Source organism: Hemibagrus wyckioides, linkage group LG06 (genome assembly GCF_019097595.1).
Source record: "Hemibagrus wyckioides isolate EC202008001 linkage group LG06, SWU_Hwy_1.0, whole genome shotgun sequence".
NCBI lineage: Eukaryota > Metazoa > Chordata > Actinopteri > Siluriformes > Bagridae > Hemibagrus > Hemibagrus wyckioides.
In genome coordinates, this window is record NC_080715.1 from 29,815,817 (window position 1) to 29,841,383 (window position 25,567).

Below are 25,567 nucleotides of genomic sequence, written 5' to 3' on the forward strand. Positions count from 1 at the left end.
TGATAATTAAGGAAATTATTAAACAGATGTTTGAAATACTGTCTTCAGTGCAAAGTCACACACTGACTCATAAATGGACCGGAGCTTGACTCTGGGCTTGAGCTTGAATTCGGCTCGTCGAAAATGAATCGATTTGTCTTGCCTAAATTTATCATTATTCAAGAATGACTGGTAGCAGGTGCTCTGATGCCATGGACCTTTCCAATGAGGCTCAGCTGCTTTTTCATCAACAGCCAGATCAGCCCGAGTCTAACTGGGTCAAAGTCAGATGAGGATTTTGAATCACTGCCCAATGCTGTAGATTCTTGTTCAGTATCTTTAGTTTTCATGTGAAAGATTGCAGATGTACACCCCGTTGAAGCCTCTTTTATTATTTTACAGGTTCTCCTGACTGAGGTAAATTTCTCAACCCCTCCCTAACCATATTGTGTTCTTCGTCTGGATGCCTGCCACAGCATGATGCGCTACTGTAACTGACAGTTAGGGTTGATGACAGCACCGTTCTCCATTGAATCCGGCGTGTATGGGCTTCACGGGCCGCCATAACCAAACCCGGGGATGATAAGAGATACATGGTGTACTGGTTTATCACATTAAGGTCATCTCTGACATCTGGCCATGTCACTGAGTTCCTCTGTTCTTTATCACCGACTCTATGGTTTCATGACTAAACTTGAAATCAAGATCCCAACAGGGTGTAGAGTGGATGAAATACTATAGATCTCAGATTTGAAGCAAAACTGACAAAAAAAAATTACAACAGGTGACTAGATCTTAGCACTGAATTGAACTGAAAACTTATTTTAATCACATTCCCATTATATCAAACTTAAGAGCTCTATACAACAAATAAATTCTCGTTCCGGCTATAATTCAAATCATGGGTTTGTTTTAACACATTATGGTTCCCAACTCATTCATGTATAGGGCAAGAGTTCGCTTTGTAAGTCAGTAAGTTTTCCAACACAGGACCGTCTTCAGGACTTGATAACAAGTAACTCATGACTCATTAGTTGTTGCTTTTTACATCATTAAAGACAATAATTGCTTGAAAATCATAGTGGTGAAAGAGAAATAAAATGCTCAACAGCATGAAAATAATCAACTTCAGGGATGGAAGAGTAACTCTACTCCATATCAGGTCACATCACCATCCTGCCGTTGGTTATTTTCCTAGAAATTGAGTTTGTATAATCCTGTTTAAACAAATTAGAAGAAAAAAGCTTTTATTTTTGCCACACATACAACACACGTTGTTTCCGACTGTATCACTTTTGGAAGTTGGGGTCGGAGCACAGGGGCAGCTAGGATACAGCACCCCTGGAGTAGACAGGGTTAAGAGCCTTGCTCAAGGGCCCAACAGTGGCAGCTTGGCAGAGCTGGAGCTTGAACCCCAACCTCCTAAACAACACCACAGAGTCTTAACCACTTACCTCCTGCCTAAATCAGTAGCTTCACTTAAACTGTGCGTGGTTACTGAAGATGCTGTAAATGTAGCTCATGCACCACAGTTTAGGACTTCCTTCATCCCTCAAGCAATCCCAGTCCTGCATACAACGGATATACAAAGCCTTGAAATGGCTGGTTTTATAATAAATCATGTCAGAAGGTGAAATTACAACAGATAAAAATGAAGTGTCAGAGTGTCAAAACTGATTTATCTGGACTTTTAAGGAATTTTTTAAGCAGCATGTAGACTTTTCCTATCCACTGAACAGCCGTGTTTTCGACTTACTTCAGAAATGCCAGAGATTGGGATTGCATCATTCTCAACTTCCTCTACAAAGTGGAATAAAAACATGGACGCCTTTAGGATCGTCTTTTATTAGCCAGATAATTGTGATTTTCTTCCTCAAAACAGCAAACTGTATAGTCAGTGTAAGAGATTTGACTTTATATGTCCTTATAAAGTGCAGCAGTGTTTCATACTGAACTGGAAGGAACTCACCGTTTCCTTACAAGTAGGAATTCCGAGTTGAGGGACGTTTTCTTTATCAGAGTTCAGGAATTTTGACTCTACCCTGAACTTTTCTAGAAATAGTGTAATATTCTCTGTACTGTATTATTTGGTCAGTGCAAATAGTGTATTCATATGTGGTTCCCATCCCTATGATGCATTATTCATCTTTATAAACTCTCCATGGTCATTCAAATCGCTGAATGTGCAAGGAGCCAGGATCGTTTTGGACTTTCCCCATTCAGAGAAAGTGATTAACTTTGGCACAAAGCCGGACGCCTCGGTTCCGGCCAGTCCAGCACTTCACCTGGGCACTTCATCAGATTTCTGAGACTCTGTATGAGGCTTCGATCAAGGCAGCATATGAACGACAGCCGGAGGGACATTTCACTTAGAAAGAGTGGCAGACTGGAATGGAGCAGCAGTTCCCAATTTCCTAACCTAAGGGTTTTGCAGCACTGAATGTATTAGATCTTCTGGAAGGAGGTGGAAATCCAAAAGAAAGGTATATCTTCTTGCCTGATCGTATATTGATAACAGTTTGTCCATTTAGGTGTTTGGAAAAAAAAACCTAACTCATAATGCAATATTACTAATTGGCGATTCTTAATAGATTTTTCACGTGACAACTGAAAGTTGCCAGATTTTGGAGCAGACCTCTGTAGCCTCTAAGGGAAAGTATTCCTAAATGTGAGAAAAACCTTGTTTACTCTGACAATTTGTACGATTCAAGGCTGATACTGACAGGTAGCTTATTAAGCTGTGAAGCCACTGCCATTAGCATAACCGCATCAATTTATCACAGCCGCCTCCAAGTGCAAAAAAAAAAAAAACCACACACACACATCCTGATAGCAATGTGAAGACTTTGCCAATTTTGACCAGTATAGCAGTAAATCATCTACGATTTAAATTAGGATAAATCCATATACAGGATTTGTGATATTAAAAATTTTCACAGAGAGAAACTCAACTGAGAAAGAGGAAGCGAAAGCACTGTAGTCCATTAACACTGCTACAAGAAGAAACGTCTGGTTTTCTGTGGAATTGACACTAATCACACAATTATATGACAGAAAATTATAGTCAAGTGGCACACAGGAAGTCAGAAGTTTCCCGATTCAGTAAAAGCTAGCAGACTTTTTTTTTAGGAATAAATCCACAGCGACAGAAGTGCAAAAGTAATCAAAGTTCCACAAATCACACGACAACCCGCATGTTAATGACTCGTTTAAAACCATGTAGGAAAGATGATTGAAATGAGAGAAAAAAACGGAAAGTTGTTCAAAAGAAAAAAAGAAAAAAACATGACCGCTCTCGACGTCAGGGCTGTGAAATTGTAGCCGAGGGCTTTCTCCATGCCCCTGATACCTTTTTTCCGTCTTTTTCCATTTTCGTTTGGTTTCTGAAGGACACGGCTGAAATGCCAAGGACTTGCAGGTGGAGCAGAGAGCACGTATGTACTGGCTCGCTCCCTGAGAAAGTTAAAGTGTAGTGAAATTACAAAGAAAGAAAATACTTTTGGATATTCAGATGAGAACTTATCATTCCTGACCACTGCAAGGTCACGAATTCACTTTGTAAAGATATCAAAAGATGTTTTAGAGATCTTGCGCCACAGGGGAAAAGAATGAATTCATATCAGAAGAAAAGATGGTACACACACACACACACACACACACAGACAGACACGCTGACAGACACACAGACATGCACACACACGCGCACATACACAGACAGACAGACATACAGACACACACAACAGATGCATACACAGTCACAAACATACAGACAGACAGACACAGACACAAACAAACAGACAGACAGATAGACAGACAAGCATACATACAGACAGACATACAGACTCAAACAACAGACAAATACACAGACATACAGACAGGCACACACACACACAAACATACAAACACAAATAGACAAACAGACATACAGACACACACAACATATGCATACACAGATACAAACAGACAGACAGACACAAACAAAGAGAGACACACACAACAGACAAATACACAGACATACAGACACACAAACATACAGACAGATAGACAAGCATACATACAAACAGGCATACAGACAAACACACACAGACAGACACACACAAACATACAGACACACACAACAGATGCATACACAGACACACATACAGACAGACATACAGACACACAACAGACAAATTCACAGACAGACAGTTTTTTTGCTGTACACAGATGGACACACACTACCACCACCACACTTTGACCTTTGCAGCACATTGGTAGTAGTTAATCTTGTTTGTGGCTCATCTCTGTATTTCTTCATGATTTCCAGTCTGTTCTTCTGATTCATACTGCTAGTGAGAGGTTTGCATCTTGTGGTATGGCCTCTTTATTTCTGCTCTCAAAGTCTTCTTCCATCAGTGGATTGTGATAGCTTCACCCCTGCCCTGTGAAGGCTGTACATTCTGTACTTTATGGGTTTTTCCTTACAACTCTCACAATGTTACTGTCTTCTGCTGCTGTTGTTTTCCTTGGCTGTCTTGACCTATATCTGGTTGTTAGTACACCAGTGCTTTCTTTCTTTTACAATATTGTTGTATCCCCAATGCCCAGTGCATCTGTAATATCCATTTTCTGTCTTTTCTCCCATAAACAGCTCTCTGGTCTTCCTGTTGGTTTATCCTTTTTAACAAGTGCTTTCTTCAGAGGACTCAATCCAAGAGTAGACGTTCAGAGCTATTAACTGTTTAACCAATCAATCTAACAGGACACACCTGGACATCAAGAAAACAGTGCCAAGTCAAAAAGTGCCTTGAGATCAAGATGTACAGCCAAAATTCGGATCGATTTTCCGTTCCAATACTTTCCGAGGGAATTGTATGACATGTATACACCGATCAGGCATAATATTATGACCACTGAGAGGTGAAGTGAATAACACTGATTATCTCCTCATCATGGCACCTGTTAGTGGGTGGGATATATTAGGGAGCAAGTGAACATTTTGTCCTCAAAGTTGATGTGTTAGAAGCAGGAAAAATGGGCAAGTGTAAGGATTTGAGTGAGTTTGACGAAGGGCCAAATTGTGAGGGCTAGACCACTGGATCAGAGCATCTCCAAAACTGCAGCTCTTGTGGGGTGTTCCCGGTCTGCAGTGGTCAGTATCTATCAAAAGTGGTCCAAGGAAGGAACAGTGGTGAACCAGCGACAGGGTCATGGGCGGCCAAGTATCATTGATGCATGTGGGGAGAGAAGGCTGGCCCGTGTGATCTGATCCAACAGACGAGCTACTGTTGCTCAAATTGCTGAAGAAGTTAATGCTGGTTCTGATAGAAATCTGTCAGAATACACAGTGCATGACGGGTCAGGGCTGTTTTGGCAGCAACCAACACAATATTACACAGGTGATCATAATGTTATGCCTGATCTGTGTAAATATCTATAAAAATTTTTTTTATCATAACCTGGTTATTAAAATCTGATTCTGGATCTGATTATTAATTTCATTAGTTATGATCTGATTAAAGCTGGGAATCAGAATACATGCCACTTCAATCAAGCAGTATGAAAGCACATGCTAGTCATCTGGGTGGGTTTTTTTTTCCACCCCAGTATTCATAACATCAGGAAATTACTCAACTTAACATGCAGATGGCAGATAATAAAATATATAATATATAACAAATATTATATATATATATATATATATATATATATATATATATATATATATATATATATATATATATATATATTTATTATATATTATATATTTTATTATCTGCCATTTTATAATATTTATTATATATAATAAATATTATATATATATATATATATATATATATATATATATATATATATATATATATATATATATATATATATATACACACACACACACACAAAGGTGTTGCATTTGCTATCCAGCTGAGCCCGAAATAAAATATTCAATATTAAAACATGATTTCCAGTACACGCCAGCCACGCCACGCTCTTCCTGCTGACGGATTTGCAAAGCGCAATCCATTTCCACCGCGTTAACAGGAAAAGCTAGATGTCTGGCGGTTAAAAGCGGATTATCAGAGCATCTATTAGGCTGCCGGAGGAGCAGTTTGATTTCACTGCACACTCACGGTCGACTAGCAAAGCAGAACTCGGCCACTAAAGAGCAAAACAAATTCTTTTTTTTTTTTTTTTTTTAAATGACTTTTCTCTGTATACTTTCCTGTATATGGACGCCGGTACTTTAATAAGCTACTCATACTGCTTCTCCCTAATCACACAGAAAGGAAAAGGAGTGCCAGAGATCAGTTTTTTCGATCTTCTCCGCTATGCTAAGCGCCCGTGACAGATGTTCACGCGGTCTGTCATGCTTCTCTGTGTCCATTGTGTGTCAACACTGCAACACAGGCTTTGTTTATCTTTCCAGCCTGCTCATTTATTCTCCACTTCTAAACAAGCTGCCTGTAACGATCCGCGATTCAGATGGTAATGTCACACCGGATTAAACCAGTCAGAGCGTGACACAGGCCTCACGGTTTTCCTGCAACTCCTGATCAGAGAAATCTGCCCTTTAAAAAAACAAAAAAAAAACAAAAACCAAACTCATTAGACCACAGCCGTGCTGAAATCTCAAATCTGATTGGTCAGGCGGAAAGTCATTTTCTCTAACAGCGGCGCTGACGCTGAAGGGATTTTATTAATATTAATGTGCAATGTGCAGGAGGCATTGTTTCTATAGTAACGGCTCATTTGCATAATCTCTAACTGTAATCATAATAATAATAAGAAGAAGAAGAAAAAGAAGAAGAAGACGAAAAAGGCTTTTGGAAGGAGTCTCCAGTGTCAGGTGTGGATCAATGTTGAGGTTTTTGCTTTACTTTCTCCAGCACAGAGAAATCTTCAGGTCAGAAAAGGTGGAGAGGAAAATGAGTCTGGTAAAGGATAACTTCTGTAACAATTATGCAGTAAGGGATGAAAGAAAAGAAAAAATGATGAATAAACCCCTCTAGGACATGCAGTTATTGGAAACTAATCAACCTCTGGCTAGTAATAGTACTTCCTCTCACACACTACTGTTATTTCCCTATGCTAATGCTATTGTTATTATTATTATTATTATGCAAAATGGAACTTTTTCATTCCTTTCTTCTCTCAATCTTGTCTCTTTCTTTCTCTCATTCTTTTTTCTTTTTCTTTCTCTCTCTCCTTCTCTCTCTTTCCTTCTTTCTCATTCCTTTTTCCTTCTTTTTATTTCTCTCATTCTTGTTTTTTTTCTTTCTTTCTGCCATTCCTTCCTTTATTTTTTCTCATTCTTTTTCTCTTTCTTTATTTCCTGCTCTCTTTCTTCTCATTCTTTCCTTCTACATTTCTCTTTCTTTCTCCCATTCCTTCCCTATTTTTTTCCTCTTTCTTTCTCTCTCTTACTCCTTTTTCTTTCTCTCTCATATTTCCCTCATTTTTTCTTTCTTTATTTCTCTCATTCTTTCATTCTATTTCCTTCTCTCATTCCTTCTCTGAATCTTTCATTCTCTTTCCTTCTCTGATTCTTTCATTCTCTCATTCCTTCTCTCTCGCATTCTTTTCTCTCTCATTCTCTCTCTCTCTCTCTCTCTCTCTCTCTCTCTCTCATTTCTTCCCTCATTTTTTTCTCTTATTTTTTCTCTTTTATTTCTCTCATTCTCTTCCTTTCTCTCTTTCCTTCTCCCATTCCTCCCCAGCCATTACCAGAGTTGTGGAAGCTGCAGTATCCTGTGCTGGGTTCAGCAGAGCTAAAATAACAACTACGAGAGGATCGCAGGCCATGCAATATTTATATATTTAAAAGAGCACTGTCAAAATAAAAGCCTCTTAATGTCAGCTACACCTACGGTACGAACTGAGGGGCAAGGGAAGAACGGAAAAAAGTCTTCTGCACCATGAAGCATGAATCAGTGATATTTCAGCCATGTTTACTTTGGGAGGAAGCAGTCTCAACAGTGCCCTCGTTTGGCAAGTAGAGAAAATTGCAAGGACCAGAAACAAACAACTAGGATAGATCTTCGAGGCATGTATGAAGTCTGCCATCCAGTGGTTTTCTCACCTGCTGTAAATTCCAGCAGCTGGAGATATGGAACAATATGGATCTTTGGGATCATCTACATTAACCCTGGAATCATGAGCAAGAGATTCGGACATCGCAGTGACAAATGGAAAAAAACCTGAAAGCAACTTCCTGTTGTGCGGAATTCTCACTAATAGCTTTTTAAAAAATGTACCAAGAAAAAATAAATAAAAAATAAATACATAACTAAAAATACATGCATGAATAAAAACAAATAATGAATAAAATAATAAATAAATTAATTACAACAATAATAAATAAATTTTATTATATTAAATAAATTAAATAATAATAAGGAAAGAAAGAAAGTAAATAAATAAATAAAAATTTAAAAACTTACAAGAGAAATCACTTTCTCAAAGTTTCATTTCACTTGCCATTATAATAACAAAGATGGACAGATTTCACTGTCTTGTCTCTCCCAGACGCACACGTCACCTCCCCCATTCACACCGCAGTCTCAACTCAAGAGGCTGCAGAATCATTCAAAGTATTTCTAAAACTCGTTTTTTTTCCCCACCGTCACATCATTATTCCACTCCCATCCTTCACCCAATCACTCATCGCAGGACCTGGCTGCTCTTCTGCACCATCAAAGAGACACTGATATTCTGCCATGTGCAGATCAAAGCTGTGTGATTGCTCGGCGTCTTACAAGTACGCCACTTCTTTTAATTTATTTCTTTATTATTTTTTTTTTAAACAATACGTCTAACTTCTTCAGCGTAATTGGAGGGCTGCATGAATATTCAGTGGGTTTTTTTGTTTTTTTTTGGTGATGGTGGTGGACGGAAAAGTATCAGCAAGTGCAATCACGAGCTGATTATGGTAATCTGAAGCCTCTTCGGCACACAAAAGACAGGAATTAATCACTAGTGGCATGCTGCTATTTCTGGATCAGCGTACTTCCTGGCAGCAGGAACGAAAGAAAAGCCGCAGACCGGCCCAAGATAGCATCTTTGGTAGAGGAGGAGCTGGGACTAACGAGAAACGAGTGGTTTCGGGTGGCTAATGAGTTGTGGCGAGCGCTCTTCGTCGCGTGTCTCAAAAGCGACTTTTAATTGGGGCGATTAGTCACCGTCTTGGTGCGCTGAAATGAGATGAAAGCAGATTTCGCTTCTTCATGCCCGGTTTTGTTGGTGGGTACGAATGCTAAGCACCAAACTCTGTTTGCTTTTTATTATTTTTTTCTCTTGATACGTCACCAGGTATGTCCCTGAACTCATAAAACTACAGAGAAGCGATTGCTGATTTCAACATATAGCATTTATTCAATAACAATTTACAGAACAGCTGTCGGAAAACAGCAGAATACGTCGTCTGATCGAACTTATCTCTCCTCCGAGACGTGGACGAACGAGAGAGCCGAGAGACGGAAGAGTCCTCTACGTGGCTTTCCCTTTAGATAATGTTTCACTTCAGCCAGATGCCTTTGTCTCCTGCGTCTTCGTTGTAACCCTCTGCGTACTGCTTCCCTGGAAGCTAAAGAGAGAAAAAAACAGTGATGTTAGACACAGTCTTTGTGTTTAAAGGTCACTCAGCTTTGTGGATGCAAAATGAACCAGCCTGTGTAAAGTAGTTTTTGTAGTTTATCATTTAAAAAAATCTCGGATGATTCATCCTGTACTCATCTATTCATTGTCCAGTCAAATATTTTCCAGAAAATGGTTGCTCCGCCCCCTAAATAAATTCTATATTGTTAAGTTATATGTTCTTCAAGCCCCTTGACCTGGCTCCCACATCAACTTCCTATTTCAAAAGGAAATGCATCAACAACCGGATTCTAAAGATTTCACAAATGGTGTAAAGATATACATTATTAGCCGGAAGGACATTCCATGCTTTGTTTACACTCATTTGATTAATTCACGTAGCTTAAAACAACAACAAAAAAAAATAATCACAAGCTACTTAGGCAGTATAGCAAACTAAATTCCTGTTTAATGACTGGTTCTGTCAGAAGCTTAACTACGAGCACTCATATTTTCTCAGGTAAAATTGAGTCTATTTGCTATTTTTCTCCCTCATGCTACACCATAACCCCAAAAGTTTGTGGACGCCGGACCATCACACCCATACATGTTCCTTTCTCAAAGCTGGAAGAACACAATGTTATAGATCTCGAGTGTCCAGACTCTGACTCAACCCCTGTAGGATGAACTGGAGCACCGACTGCACCCCAGACCTCTCCTCAGTGTCTGATCTCACTAATGCTCTTATAGCTGAATGAACACAAATCCATACAGTCATGTTCCCAAATGAGTGAAGCTTATTACAAGAGCAGGACAGAATTTAGACAGGGATATGACTGTGATGGGATGGTCAGGGGTGTGTAAACTTTTGGCTGTTGTGAGGTGACATATGAATCACAGGTTAGGGAGGGGGCCTTCAGAATGAGCAAAGCATCAGGAACAGTGTTAGATTTAAGAAAAAATACACACACCAAAAAAAAAAAAAAAAAAAGAAGTCAGCTGTACTGACGGCTAGCCTCCTGAGTCTCTCGTCAACTGAGAATAAAAAGCCAACAACCCGAACACGCACGCAAGGTTGTCTGGGTTAATGATAAAAATGTAGCACTCACTTTCAACAAACAAAGTGCAACAACTGAATCCAGAAACGAACATTTGCCAGAGCGAGAGCAGGAAACCGTTCGCACGTGCAAAGGCAGAAAGCCGGAGCATTAAACGCTCAAAGTGGACTCAGAAGATTCATAACAAAAGCAGATAAATTCTTTTTCCCCAGTGGGCGTAAGTGTAGAGTGACTCTTGGCTCTTCCGGAATGTTCAGTTAAGTCGACAAATGGGCTCTCAGGGCTCGTTTTGCCAACACCGATCAAGCCGGTAAGAGGTAAGGGGGTTTTAATTTAATGGTAGGGGAATCCCACTGACAGCTTGATCCAGACGAAGAGCTGAATTAGCCCGAGTCTCGGAATAACCGCTTCGAGAGGAGAGAGCTAATCAGTCAACTACCGTTGCTTCCCAGTTGCTTCCCCTGTACTGAATTTTAACCCATTAACAGCTAACATACAAAAAAAAATGACAAGCAAGCAAGGGTAAGCAAAGAAACCACTGGAAACTTCCATGAATATTAACAAGGTGGAGAAGAACGGAAGACAGGAATCCTCGATTATTATTCACGGCTACTTGAACGACCACCCGTGCCATTGTATGCAGTAAAATTAAACAGAATCAGACTCCCTGGAGTGTAGGAAGGAAAAAGTCAAGGCACTCGCCTTGTATTACTTATTCCCATTGCCCCTCGCACATATCGCAATAAAATACAGCGCGGAATTAAATGTCAGTCGGAAACATCCAATAGCGTAATTTACACCTCCTGGTCGAGGCGCGGCGCGTGAAAAGCCATTCTCAGAGCGCTCGGGCTTAAAGGTCAGGTGCGAATGTTTTTTCTGGCAGAGATGATGGTACCAAATCACTTGCAGCATATTGAACAAGTGCCATTTAGGAATCGTCGGCCATCTTTTTGCAGTAAATATGAGCTAATGCCAGCAGTGAGAAAAATAAAAGACGAGTCGTTTTGTTGTTTAGGAGCGGGAAATGCATCCCTGCTACCGTATATAATAATATTCAATGGAATAATTCACATAGTTCGCCAGTTTATATTCATCCAATAGCAGGTGCTGAAGAATAGCATGAATTCTAATGGCGGCTATTGGATCGTAAGAAACAAAGTGCGACGGCCTGAGGATATCGAACAGGACGTTTCTCTGGACTCATGCTCGCCATGATCGTTCCCTGACCTGTCCAACTTTTCTTCCACTCTTTACCAGTCAAGGTTTTGATGCTCTCTTGGCACTTGCAGTTGTGTGAAATGGGCTACAACAAGCTGAGGTTTGATGTCATTCGTCTGGCTGTGAACCATCTGTTTGTGCGAACTGTTCCCACTGTTCTCCGTTCTCTCCCCTCTGATCTACAACCTGTCTTCATCCGCATGGCTCACATTCAAAAATCTCTAGGCTCACACATCTGAATAATTAAAAACACTGATTTATCTCGCTCAAACACACACAGACCTTATGCTGCATGACTTATTGAAATGTAAAGTTTGCTTGAAAAGGAGGGCAGGGCCTAATAAACGGGCAACCCACCCGCCTTTACTCATCTGTAGATCAATATCACTATAAATTGAATCGAGATGTTTTATTTGAGCTAGGGACAGACATGAGGGAATGAATCAAAAAGACATGACCAAGCGAAAATCAGAAGTAAGGACAGGGAAGAACAGAGAGGCATACTTTACAGATCCTGTAGGCTCATGGCTCCACCCTGGTGTGGTTCATGAGGCGTGTGCAATACAGCTTGATCATCCTGAAGCGAGCATTTCCACCATTTTAGTTTTTTTTAAAGAAGCGTACACAAGTGTGTAGCTATATTCTCTATAGCTGTGTGGTCGGTAACTGCTTGCTGGCAGAGGCAACTGCAAAAACTCTGCTGGATGTTGAATATTTTAAGGAACATTAGAGTAATGTGTAAAAAAAAGCAAACATAAAACATTATCCTTTTAGAGATAGTGTCTACACGGTTGAAATCTTCTCATTTAAGACCATTATACATCACTTGCAAACGTGTTAGAGTCGACACTTCGTTTGTCAGCATACTGAATCCTTTTCATTCTGAATCCTTTTATATCCTTTTTATTTTCTCTCTTTTGGCTAAAAATGGAAAACATGTCACTTAATAAATCTAAGAAATGTTAAATACACACTATATCGCCAAAAGTTTTGGGACGTCTGCCTTTACATGAACATGAATATAATATGGAGTTGGCCCGCCCTTTGCAGCTATAACAACTTCAACTCTTCTGGGAAGGCTTTCCACAAGGTTTAGGAGTGTGTTTATGGGAATTTTTGACCATTCCTTTAGAAGCACATTTGTGAGGTCAGGCACTGATGTTGAACGAGAAGGTCTGGCTCACAGTCTCCACTCTAATTCACCCCAAAGATATTCTATCAGGTTGAGGTCAGGACTCTGAAGTTCCTCCACACCAAACTCACTCATCCATGTCTTTATGGACCTTGCTTTGTGCACTGGTGTGCAGTCATGTTGGAACAGGAAGGGGTCATCCCCAAACTGTTCCCACAAAGTTGGGAGCATGAAATTGTCCAGAATGTCTTGGTATGCTGAAGCATTAAGAGTTCCTTTCACTGGAACCAAAGGGCCGAGCCCAACTCCTGAAAAACAACACCTGAATTCAATGATTTAGATAGAAACTAAAAACCTTTGGGCAATATAGTGTATGCATGTGTCTAACATTAGCCAAGTTGAAGTTGTCCTTTTCATGCTAACGAGCTCCATACTGAGCTTTGCAGACAGAGATTGTGAGATGAGCAGAAAGGGGCGGAGCTTCCAGGCAGAGTCGGATAATAGTGAAAAATATTTAAGCAGCTATGCAAATTTATCATTGGTATCCATATCCCCTGTTTTTTAAGGAAGTAAAACTCTCTGCTCTTCTGAGAGGCATCTTTACTAGCATACAAAAAGGTTGCCAGGTCTGGCAAAAGCAAGCAATATAATATAATCAGACTGAACATTGCTGTACATCGTAATAATGAAATATCAATTAGAGTCGGGGAAATCATTAAATAACTTAATTAACACAGTAGGATTTCTGGGTGATGTTTCAGTATTAATCACTTCAAAATAAAAGTCTAAGTGCCTGAAATAAATCAAATTTATTATTATTATTATTGAAATACTATGTTGCCAAATATAAGACATAAGTACTGATATCAGGTTTTTGGGAAAGTGCTAGAATACACAGACAAAATATAAAAATATGGCTCATTTCTATTAATCTCCTGGTACATGTCTATTGTATAAAGCAGAAATTCTATAACGCATAGTTGTGTATAATAATACATATAAATTTTCGGAAATCGCAATTGCATTCAAATTATTTGTGCTCCTTCTTTAGGGTTGTACAGATTTCCGACATTTATTCAAAGAGGAATCTCCTCAGGATTCTTCTCTCAGGCTGACAGAAAATATGAATCTGCTGCCTGCTACGAGGCGAGAAGGCGATTTAATATGCAACAAAAGCAACTTGCAGTTTGATACCTAATCATTTTACCTATCAATGTAATACATTTTTGATGAAATAAAAATCCCTTTCCATTTGGGCAAATCTTCACTCCTTATTGTTTTCTTCCACTAAATTAGCTTTCAAGGACTTTGAAGGACTGCTGCTTTTCTGCTCTAGTTGTTCCACGATCCCTAAACGCATTAGCCGGAGATGCTACAGTATGGCCCGGGAGTTAATCGAGGTGACCGTCTATACCATCCTCTCTCTCACACACACACAAAAAACTCGCACGCTGTGGATGTTCACAGTGCACGTACCGATCTGTATGAGAAGTAGGTTTTGTCAAACTCGTGAGCGCCGATGGTGACCTCGGGGATGTATCTGGGGATGCAGGTCATGCTGGCCACCCGCTGTTTATCTTCCACACTACAGAAATAAACAGGTGTAGGAGAAAATTTATGGATGCTGGACGGAGAGAAAACGGCATAACATGTTGCATCTGCTTGTTATCACGGTGTTAAAAGCCATCCTTAAGGTTGATAAAAAAAAAAAGTAATATACGGAGAAATATATTTCAAACTAACTGTGACAAAAGGTCAAGAACATGTCGTGGTTGAAGAGCGCTTTCTCTTCTTTATGCTTGATGTATAGGTTTACGGTGTTACACACTCACAGGATTCTCATGTGATGGAACGTGATGTCATCCTGCTCCAACCATGGGCCTTTATCAAACTTCAGGTAGTCGATATCCTCTGCAATCTGAGAAACACACACACAGATCAGAATAAACTATACACTACACAAACAAGCCTTAAAAAACTCAAGAGTTCTCATAGTTTTTTCAAATCTGAAGAACATTTTGTGTGCGTGATTTTTGTAAAAAAAAACGTCAATACCTTCTCGATATCCTGTGCTTGTGTTGCATCGTAAGCAAGAACTTCAGCCTCCTCGCTGAAATAAAAGCAGAGTTCGTGTTTAAAATTAGAGACAAGGACGATTAGAGACACTTTATGATTGCATATCGTCTTAATAAACGTGCAAGTGGCTGGGAAAACCCATCGGACGTTGGCGTGAGGGAATTCAATTTCAAGATTTGAAAGCTACATCTTGATTCTTCTAAAGCTGCTTTGTGGACATGTCTATTTTGTTTTTGAATGGAATTTAAATGAATTTTTGAAACATTTAACACACAGATAGACAGGCACATAGATAGACAGATGGATAGACAGACAGACAGATGGATAGACCGACAGACAGACACAGATAGACAAGTAGATAGACAGACAGACAGAAAGATAGATAGGCAAATAGACAGATGGATAGACAGTCAGACACACAGGCAGACACATATATAGACACACAGGGACAGACACACAGATAGACAGGCAGATAGATAAATAGATGACCTTATTCCTCATTCATCCATAAAACAAACAGGGAAAATAAGTGCTAGTTTAAGTGTTTCAGGAAGAGGCAGGTCTTCACCCAACATAAAGACAGATGGATTGACGGACAGACAGACTGACAGTCAGACAAGTAGATAGACAGACAGACAGACAGACAGACAGACAGACAGGCACACAGACAGACAGATGGATAGACAGACAGACAGAGAAATAGATAGACAGACAAAGAAACAAACAGATAGACAGACAGAGAAATAGACAGACATAAAGACATACAGACAGACAGATGACCTCAGTCCTCATTCATCCGTAAAGCAAACAGGGAAAATAGGCGCTAGTTTAAGTGTTTCAGGAAGAGGTAGGTCTTTACCTGACTCGGCTGTTTGGACATTTAGGTGAAGTTCAATCCACCTCAGTGCCACAGAAAGGAGTTTTGATGTACAACTACCTCTTACCCTGAGAGATGGCTAATAATGCTTTCAGCGAGTGTATAAAGAGTATCCTTTATCTTATTGGTTGTCGGTGTAAAGTGCAAAGCTCTTAAAGGTATCGCAAAGCAAGTCAGACAGGGGCACCTGAATGAGCCAAAAACAAAAAACTCTAGTGTTTTTTCACCAAAAGATTTTCATCCAATAAGAAACTATACTGTATATTTGACAATAAACAATACCATAAGCCAATATGAAACCATAACATATATGACCCTAAAAATTAATGTAATATAGTAGATAGAAGAACGATATAGAAGATACTAGAAAATATTTCAAGTGAATTTCAACACAATTTTTCTTGCATGGAAATAGAAAAAAAATCACATTTTGTATAAAACAATCACAATATGGACACAATAGATAGATAGATAGATAGATAGATAGATAGATAGATAGATAGATAGATAGATAGATAGACAAACACAGACAGACACCTAGACAGACAGATAAGATAGGCAGACAGACAGAGAAACAGATAGACAGAGAAAAAGACTGACAGACAGACAGATAGTGAAAAGACCTTAGTCCTCATTCATCCAGTGTGCACTGCATACACTGTTTCTATGTGTTGAAGTTTGCTTGTGTGTGATGTGTGTATATTTCTACACACTCCTGACTGGGGGAAGAGAAGTGGCACTCCTAGTGGCAGGAAAGTGTAATAGCAGGTTGACTGACTTGGCAGAGCTTCTCGATCATGTGCTGTTCATCTGCTTTGAGCAGGGATTTAATTGGAAACATCAGTTGATTTTGTTAATCCAGAGCAAACTTGTTACTGAACTCTGTTCTAGGACTTTTGGTTAGGAGTACATTTCAGAAACTGGTGACTGTCACAGCATTACCAAACCAACTCGTCTTACACCTTTATTCATATCGCTCACACTGCAAACATTTCTGCCATTGCAGAGTTTCTCGATGTAGCTGCTGAAACAGAACACGCAACACTTGCTCATAAAATCATTCTCATACTTATTGATTAGCCAAACAACTTGGAAATGTGGCAAATATGACATTTTTGTTTTGCACTTCCACGCTTTTCAAAGGGAAGCTGTTTATCATATATGGATAATGGAGGATGTTTCTTTATGCGAATGGGCATGGTTTTGCACAAGTAGCCTTTACTTGTCACATATACATTACTGCACAGTGAAATTCTTTCTTCGCATATCCCATCCTTGGGGGTTGGGGGTCAGAGTGCAGGGTCAGCCATAGTGCAGTGCCCCTGGAGCTCAAAGGCCCAACGGTGGGAGCTTGGTGGTGCTGGGGCTTGAACCCCAATCTTCCGGTCAACAACCCAGAGCCTTAACCACTTAAGCTACCACCGCATGTCTATTCAGAATGCGGGGGATTTATCAAAAACCTGTTATTGAACATGCCATGTGTGGGCGGGTCTTACGCACAAATTTAGTACTTGTTTGCGGCATGCTTTGATAAATAAGACCCCAGGCTTATCCCGAGCCATCCCGATATAGGACTGTTACATAACAATACAGCATATAAATAATGCGACTGAGATCGCTTGCTTTATATCGATGCAGATGAAAGGGTGGAGAGATGTTACCTGATCTTGGGCAGGAAGGTCTTCTTGTACGCTGTCTCGATACTCTTAAGGTAGGAGAGGGGCACGTTTTGGAGATAGGGCTGGAGAAGAGACGCAAGAAGAGATCTGTGTTAAATCCTTCACAACAGGTGTAGAACACAAACAACTTCATCACAAATTTAAAAATATTATACATTTTGTGGTGAAATTCTTTCTTCCTTTATAGTACTTGGCCACAAAGCAGCATACATAGACAGAAAATGCTGCAAGTTTAAAGTTCACTGCACTAGAACAAACAAATAACTGCAGAAATGTACTGAGAGAAGCTTTTCATGAGCTTTACGTGATCCGACAGATCAAAAATAAGACATGCTTTCATGCAGACGTCCACGTTTCTTCGCACATCGAATGTCCTGAGGTGAGAATCAGCATTATAAGGACTCGCACTATAAGTACTGCTTCTAAAGCACCATGAAGACACAGCATTAGTGTTTTATTCATTCAACAAACACCAGAACCCTCTTTAAATGTGGTTTGATTCATGTTTTTGAAATTAGTCATGTTTCTGTTCAGCTCTCTGTGTGTTGCTGTTCATCCTACACACCTTTCCAGATGCCTTGAGCTTCTTCTGTACCTCCTCAGCAGGATTGTCTATGTAGATGACAAGGTGCGGGGCCCAAAACTCACAGATGCTGATGTCTTTAATCTCGTTGTAATGATCCACACCTGCAGGCCAGACACAGAAATGCCTCACACACTTAAGCTCCACTTTCATGAGCGAATAAAGAGAAAAAATTTACACAAGGCTAAGGCACGTGACGTAACAAACTTTTCTCTTTCTCTCACTTATCTCCTCTACAAATACTACTCCAGGCTTAAAAACACTGAGTGAGTGCAAATGAATGAGTGCAGATGATATAACCAGGCCATTTTTTCTAGGCTTGGCCTGACCTGGGAATAATACTTTAGTCATTATTAAAAAAAAAAAAAAATTGCCCAGAATTCTCAAACCTGATTGGTCAGAAGGTGTTTCTAGAAGTTTATGTAAATATAGTAACAGCTCCTAAGCCACATCATCTGACCCTAATAGATAGATAAATAAATATATAAATGGAAAAAAAATATATATAGATTTTCTTTTTAAGATTTTAAATTAATTATATATATGTATGTATGTATGTATGTATGTATGTATGTATGAATGTATGTATGTATATATATATATATATATATATATATATATATATATATATATATATATATATATATATATATATATTACGCAGTATCTCACAAAAGTGAGTATACCCCTCACATTTTTGTAAATATTTTATTATATCTTTTCATGTGACAACACTGAAGAAATGACACTCTGCTACAATGTAAAGTAGTGAGTGTACAGCCTGTATAACAGTGTCAATTTGCTGTCCCCTCAAAATGATTCAACACACAGCCATTAATGTCTAAACCGTTGCCAACAAAACTGAGTACACCCCTATGTGGAAATGTCCAAATTGGGCCCAATTAGCCATTTACCCTCCCCAGTGTAATGTGACTCATTAGTGTTACAAGGTCTCAGGTGTGAATGGGGAGCAGGTGTGTTAAATTTGGTGATATCACTCTCACACTCACTGGAAGTTTAACATGGCACCTCATGGCAGAGAACTCTCTGAGGATCTGAAAAAAAAAATTGTTGCTCTACATAAAGATGGCCTAGGCTATAAGAAGATTGCCAAGACCCTGAAACTGAGCTGCAGCACGGTGGGCAAGACCATACAAGGGTTTTACAGGACAGGGTCCACTCAGAACAGGCCTCGCCATGGTCCACCAAAGAAGTTGAGTGCACGTGCTCAGCGTCATATCCGGAGGTTGTCTTTGGGAAATAGACGTATGAGTGCTGCCAGCATTGCTGCAGAGGTTGAAGGGGTGGGGGGTCAGCCTGTCAGTGCTCAGACCATACACTGCACACTGCATCAAATTGGTCTGCATGGCTGTCGTCCCAGAAGGAAGCCTCTACTAAAGATGATGCACAAGAAAGCCCCCATACATTTGCTGAAGACAAGCAGACTAAGGACATGGATTACTGGAACCATGTCCTGTGGTCCGATGAGACCAAGATAAACTTATTTGGTTCAGATGGTTCAAGCGTGTGTGGAGGCAACCAGGTGAGGAGTACAAAGACAAGTGTGCCTTGCCTACAGTCAAGCATGGTGGTGGGAGTGTCATGGTCTGGGCCTGCATGAGTGCTGCTGGCACTGGGGAGCTACAGTTCATTGAGGGAACCAGGAACGCTAACAGGTACTGTGACATAATGAAGCAGAGCATGATCCCCTCCCTTCGGAGACTGGGCCGCAGGGCAGTATTCCAACATGATAACGACCCCAAACACACCTCCAAGATGACCACTGCCTTGCTAAAGAAGCTGAGGATAAAGGTGATGGACTGGCCAAGCATGTCTCTGGACCTAAACCCTATTGAGCATCTGTGGGGCATCCTCAAATGGAAGGTGGGGGAGCGCAAGGTCTCTATCATCTACCAGCTCTGTAGATGTAGATCTGTCATCATGGAGGAGTGGAAGAGGACTCCAGTGGCAACCTGTGAAGCTCTGGTGAATTCCATGCCTAAGAGGGTTAAGGCAGTGCTGGAAAATTATGGTGGCCACACAAAATATTGACTCTTTGGGCCCAATTTGGACATTTCCACTTAGGGGTGTACTCACTTTTGTTGCCAACAGTTTAGACATTAATGGCTGTATGAGTTATTTGGAAGGGACAGCAAATTGACACTGTTATATAGGCTGTACACTCACTACTTTACATTGTAGCAGAGTGTCATTTCTTCAGTGTTGTCACATGAAAAGACAACACTGAAAAGACTCACTTTTGTGAGATACTGTGTGTATATATACATTATACATATAAAAAAAATCTATATTTATTATTTTTTATTTAGTTTGTAATTTTTACAATTTCTAGGTACCATGCTATGCTGTATTTGTGTGTGCGTGTGTAAGAGAGAGGGAATTACTTTTTATAGCTGTTATAATATAAGTAATAGTAAGAACTATGCTATTTCATGGACATCCCACGACGTTAACTGTAAATATAAAAAATTAAAAGTAAATTGTAAATATATATAATAATTTCAGGCTGTGGTATTAATGGTATATTAGAGGAGCATGCTGTTATGAGAAGAGACTCCACTTTGGGGTGAGAGCAGTAACTCTGTCGCGTTTCCTGCCTCTTTAGCAGTTCTTTTCACAGACCTTTCCACCTCTCCACACTCATTACACAACTTCTTTTCACACATTTTTATTCCAGCCTCATTTACACTTCCAGCTCTGTGTACTAGACAGCTTAGTTGTTTTGTTCTTTTTTTCACCATTTTGACCTGAACAGACTAAAGAGAGACCGAAAATAAACCTCCACAAGGACTTACACTGCTTCCTGATGTAGCCTTGATTGAACATGGCCTCCAAAAACACCACGTCACTGAAAGGAGAACGTTCAAGGATGACTCCCTGGCCTGAGGGAACAGAGGAGAAGAGTTTAAAACGAATGATTAACAAAGGTTTTCAGAGTCAGACGAGACAGAAGCAGCTGTTCGGAACCTGTGCTGAGTAGATGCTCGACGGCGTTCGAGTACTGCAGCAGCCTCATCAGGTACATCCAGGACTGCAGACGGTACGAGTTTCCGTCGCCAGCTTTGGGATCCAAGTAGAACTTCTCCAGGCTGCATTTGCCGTTGTAGGTTGAATCCAGAGGGACTTTCTCGTTAGTCATTTTGTCCATGTAATTCACATCAGGCTCAGGCATGTACAACATCCCTAGATACAGACGAGATAAGCAGGATAAAGTCTACAAACCCCACAACACACGATAACACAGCAACTGAAGACGATTCGGGAACGATGAAGTTACTGATAATGAATTTTTTTTTCTTTCCCAAAAATGCATGTGTGTGTGGCAATTTTAGCACCTTTGGATTATATTACATTAATTATATTATATTCATCAGCATGCACAAAAAAATCCATGTAAAAGCCATGCACAAGTTTGTGTGTAGGTGTGTCTCTTTTCTCTACAAATGGCCTGCTGCAGATTATTTACTCTTCCGAGGGCAGGTTCAAGGTGGACTAACAGATATTCAACCAAAGTGTGATGTAAGTTAAGATTTCTGTTGCATCACGAGTGAGAGAATAAAAGGCTAACAGATTTAAACAATATGTTGTTCTCCTTCTCCTTATTATTATTAATGACTCAAGCAGGTTCAAGCTACAACAGCAACAAAAACACCAGGTATTACTGCAGTCTAGAGATTACAAAGGCAGTGTTTTAGGTTCAGAAATGGTCAGTATGTCATTTTAAGTTCAAATGACTTTTGGACGTTTTGTATCTTCCTGCTTTCAGGTTAAGCAAGAACAGTACAGCTTCACACTGTGCTGTTTAACAAATAAGAGGATTTGGAAAGTTAAGCTTGGTGATTCCTTTGGATTAGAGACTCTGTCATTAGAGTTGGCAACATTTAAAACCCCTTTAGCAACCTTAATTCTAAAATGTGCCAAATGACAAATCTAGTGACCTACTGAGCAGACTTAATGCATCACCATTACTTCCACTGACCAATCACTCATCACCATTACTCCTATTGACCAATCACTCATCACCATTACTCCTATTGACCAATCACTCATCACCTTTACCCCCACTCACCAATCAAATCACCTTTACCCCCACTGACCAATCACTCATCACCTTTACCCCCACTCACCAATCAAATCACCTTTACCCCCACTGACCAATCACTCATCACCTTTACCCCCACTCACCAATCACTCATCACCTTTACTTGCAATCTGATATTCAACTAAATGTTACCTGTATAGAGCGTCTATGCTAGTGAGCACAAGTTCGCTACTTTCCTCTTACGAGATCTGGCCCCGGTTAAGCAGCTGATGAGTTACTGCTTGATAACGGAGAACAGAAGCAAGACCAAAAACTTGTCCAGTAGCACCACCTACCCAGACGGTCAGCCAGTTTCTGCGCCAGTGCCCCTTTCCCAGATGCGAGGTTGCCGTCTATACAGAAAATCTTGCTGTTCTCCTTCAGCCTGGGCGTGGTCCTCTCACCGAGAGCGTAGGTCCACCATCCGTATCGCAGACTTCTCACTGGACACGTGTGAATCCCGGCCTTTCATCAGAAGAAGTAGGTCAATAAGGATAATAACACAAGTTAATAAACTTTAGATGGACTTCAGGTCTGCAACTTTAGCAAGGATTTACTGTCGATACATAATCAATAAAGTGAAAAATGATCACAGCTGAGATCACATGGATATGCTGATCTAGTTTTATTTAATTGAATTTTTAAGATAATTGTAATTAGAAACACAATAACTCTAAAATGTTACTAATAAAATTAATTACAGATTTATTCCTTAATTAATCGTTTATAGATTATATATTTCTTTTTTTATAAACAATTTTCAAATATTAAAAATAGAAACTTTTAAAAAAAGTTTTAAAAAAGCTTTAAAAAAAGATTTTTTTTGCAAAACACAAAAGCTAACTTTTATATAACGTATTAATGTGCGAAAAAATAAAGCTATTTAATTATTATTATTTTTAACATAATTAGTATTTATTTATCATAATAATTAGTAGCAGCAGTAATAAGCAACAGCAGTATTTACTGGCTTTCTTTTAATGTGCCACTTTTTTTGTTCGTTTTCTTTTTTAACAAAACTGAATCAAACATTTAACTTTTGTTGTCAATGGCTTCTATTATTATTATTATTATTATTATTATTATTATGCTGTTTGTGTGCTCTGTCTCGTTGAAATCTCGCGAGCTCTCCACCAGCGCGTGCTAAGTAAATACAATTCTGAAAACCTTGCATATGTAATTGTGATTCAAATGAAATGTATAATTATTTATTTTCTTTACATTCTTATTATTCCTGTCTCTCAGTGGAGAAACTGCTCGGTAAAGGTTTGTTGTCTTTTTTCTGCAGGCTGCTGCTTCATTGCCCTTGGCTTATGGGGCTGTCGAGGCCTCGTTTTAAAAATGACTTTAAATCTTACCGTTTGTGAGAGTGAGACGGTTTTAAACGCCGCCGCGCCCGTGGGCACAAACAGCCGGACAATCCGTAAAGCCATTGGATGAATTAATAGAGAATGCTAAAAAATAAAAAATCCTGGTGTCCCTCCGACACCGAAGGCGACCGTCTGACCGGGGCAGATTTAGCGTCGCGCAAATTTTGCGTCATCAGTTTTGGTTTTCATAATAAAGGTTCGCCGATTCGTGTATTTTGGTGCTTTTCAGTCATTGTTGTGGACAGACTTTATCAGATTTGTAATTAAACTCAGGAGGTAGTATCAAGATTAAATTAAGCAAAAGCAACAAAAGCTTCCATTACATTACAAGCACTACCAAGCGGTTGAGCAACAAAAGACTCTTAATTTGTAGACGTTCGTGCCATATTAGAAATATTATTAACTATTTATAAACCATAAATGTCATATACTGAATTATACTGACGGTATATTGACAAACGTTTTGGGACACCCCTCCAAATCATGGATTGTTGATTGAGTGTCAGTGTCACTGAGTGTTGTTTTTCAGGGGTTGGGCTTGGCCCCTTAGTTCCAGTGAAAGGAACTCCTAATGCTTCAGCATACAAAGACATTTTGGACAGTTTCATGTTCCCAACTTTGTGGGAACAGTTTGGGGATGAACCCTTCCTGTTCCAACATGACTGCACACCAGTGACAAAGCAAGGTCCATAAAGACATGAATGAGTGGATGTGGAGGAACTTGAATGGAGAGTCCTGCAGAGTCCTGACCTCAACCTGATAGAACACCCTTTGGGTGGAATTAGAGTGTGACCTTTTCAGCTATAACAGCTTCAACTCTTCTGGGAAGGCTTTCCACAAGGTTTAGGAATGTGTTTATGGGAATTTTTGACCATTCCTCTAGAAGTGCATTTGTGAGGTCTAAGGTCCCTACGTGCGTGAGGGGTTGCCACAGAGGACCGCACAACAACTTGACAACTTGGCACAGGTTTCACGCCTGATGCCCTTCCTGACGCAACCCTATCTGGGCTATGTATATATATATATATATATATATATATATATATATATATATATATATATATATATATATATATATATATATATGTATATATGTTCACAAAAAGTTAAGGATATTTGTCTTTTGGGTGAAATTTATGGAAAATGTAAAAAGTTCACACTACAGTGATATTATATCATGAAAGTAGAGCATTTAAGTAGAAGCATGCAATGGTGATTTCCTCATCTCAAACAATTTACTGAAACAAAAACCAACAGTGGTGGGTATACCACAACAAAAAGTGTCAGTGTCTCAATAATTTGTCATGTGTCCTTGACCATCAATTACAGCTTGACAACGACGTCTCATGCTGTTCACAAATCAACTTATTGTCTGCTGAGGCATGGCATTTCACTCTTCTTGAAGAGCGGCCCTCAGGTCATTGAGGTCCTGGGGTGCAGAGTTACGAGCCTCTACACGGCGACTCAGCTGATCCCATAGGTTTTCTATAGGATTCAGGTCTGGTGAAAATGCAGGCCACTCCATTTGAGGTACTCCAGCCTCCAGCAGCCGTTCCCTAATGATGCGACCTTGATGAACTGGAGCATTGTCATCCATGAAGATGAAATTATGCCTGTGTTGTTCATGCAAGGGCACAATGACTGGATTAATGATGTTATTCAGGTAGTATTGGCTTGTCACTGTACCAATCACAAGATGTAGGGCAGTTCTGTATTGAGTAGACACACCTGCCCAGACTGTAACACCACCACAACAGTGCACTGATGCATAGCGCTCTCCTTGATGTCTCCAACATTGTTGGCGGCCATCATTTCTGCTCAACATGAATCGACTTTCATCAGAGAACAGCACTGAGGCCCACTGGTCCCTCGTCCAGCGTAAATGCTCCCTGGCCCATGCAAGATGCCTGGTGGTGTGGTCAGGTACCCTTGCAGGTCGTCTAG

At 39.8% G+C, this 25,567-nt stretch overlaps 1 protein-coding gene across 1 annotated transcript; it reads right to left on the reverse strand.

The window, feature by feature from the left end:
* Positions 1-9,304: 9,304 nt before the first annotated feature.
* Positions 9,305-23,790, reverse strand: ndufa10 (NADH:ubiquinone oxidoreductase subunit A10). The gene is made up of 10 exons (XM_058393183.1): positions 23,612-23,790; positions 22,550-22,718; positions 21,140-21,355; positions 20,968-21,054; positions 18,134-18,255; positions 17,551-17,630; positions 14,992-15,046; positions 14,769-14,854; positions 14,413-14,521; positions 9,305-9,538 (listed from the first exon to the last, which is right to left on the reverse strand). Exons 1-10 carry the CDS (start codon positions 23,684-23,686, stop codon positions 9,470-9,472), a joined length of 1,068 nt encoding a protein of 355 aa, XP_058249166.1. The 5' UTR covers positions 23,687-23,790; the 3' UTR covers positions 9,305-9,469.
* Positions 23,791-25,567: the final 1,777 nt, after the last annotated feature.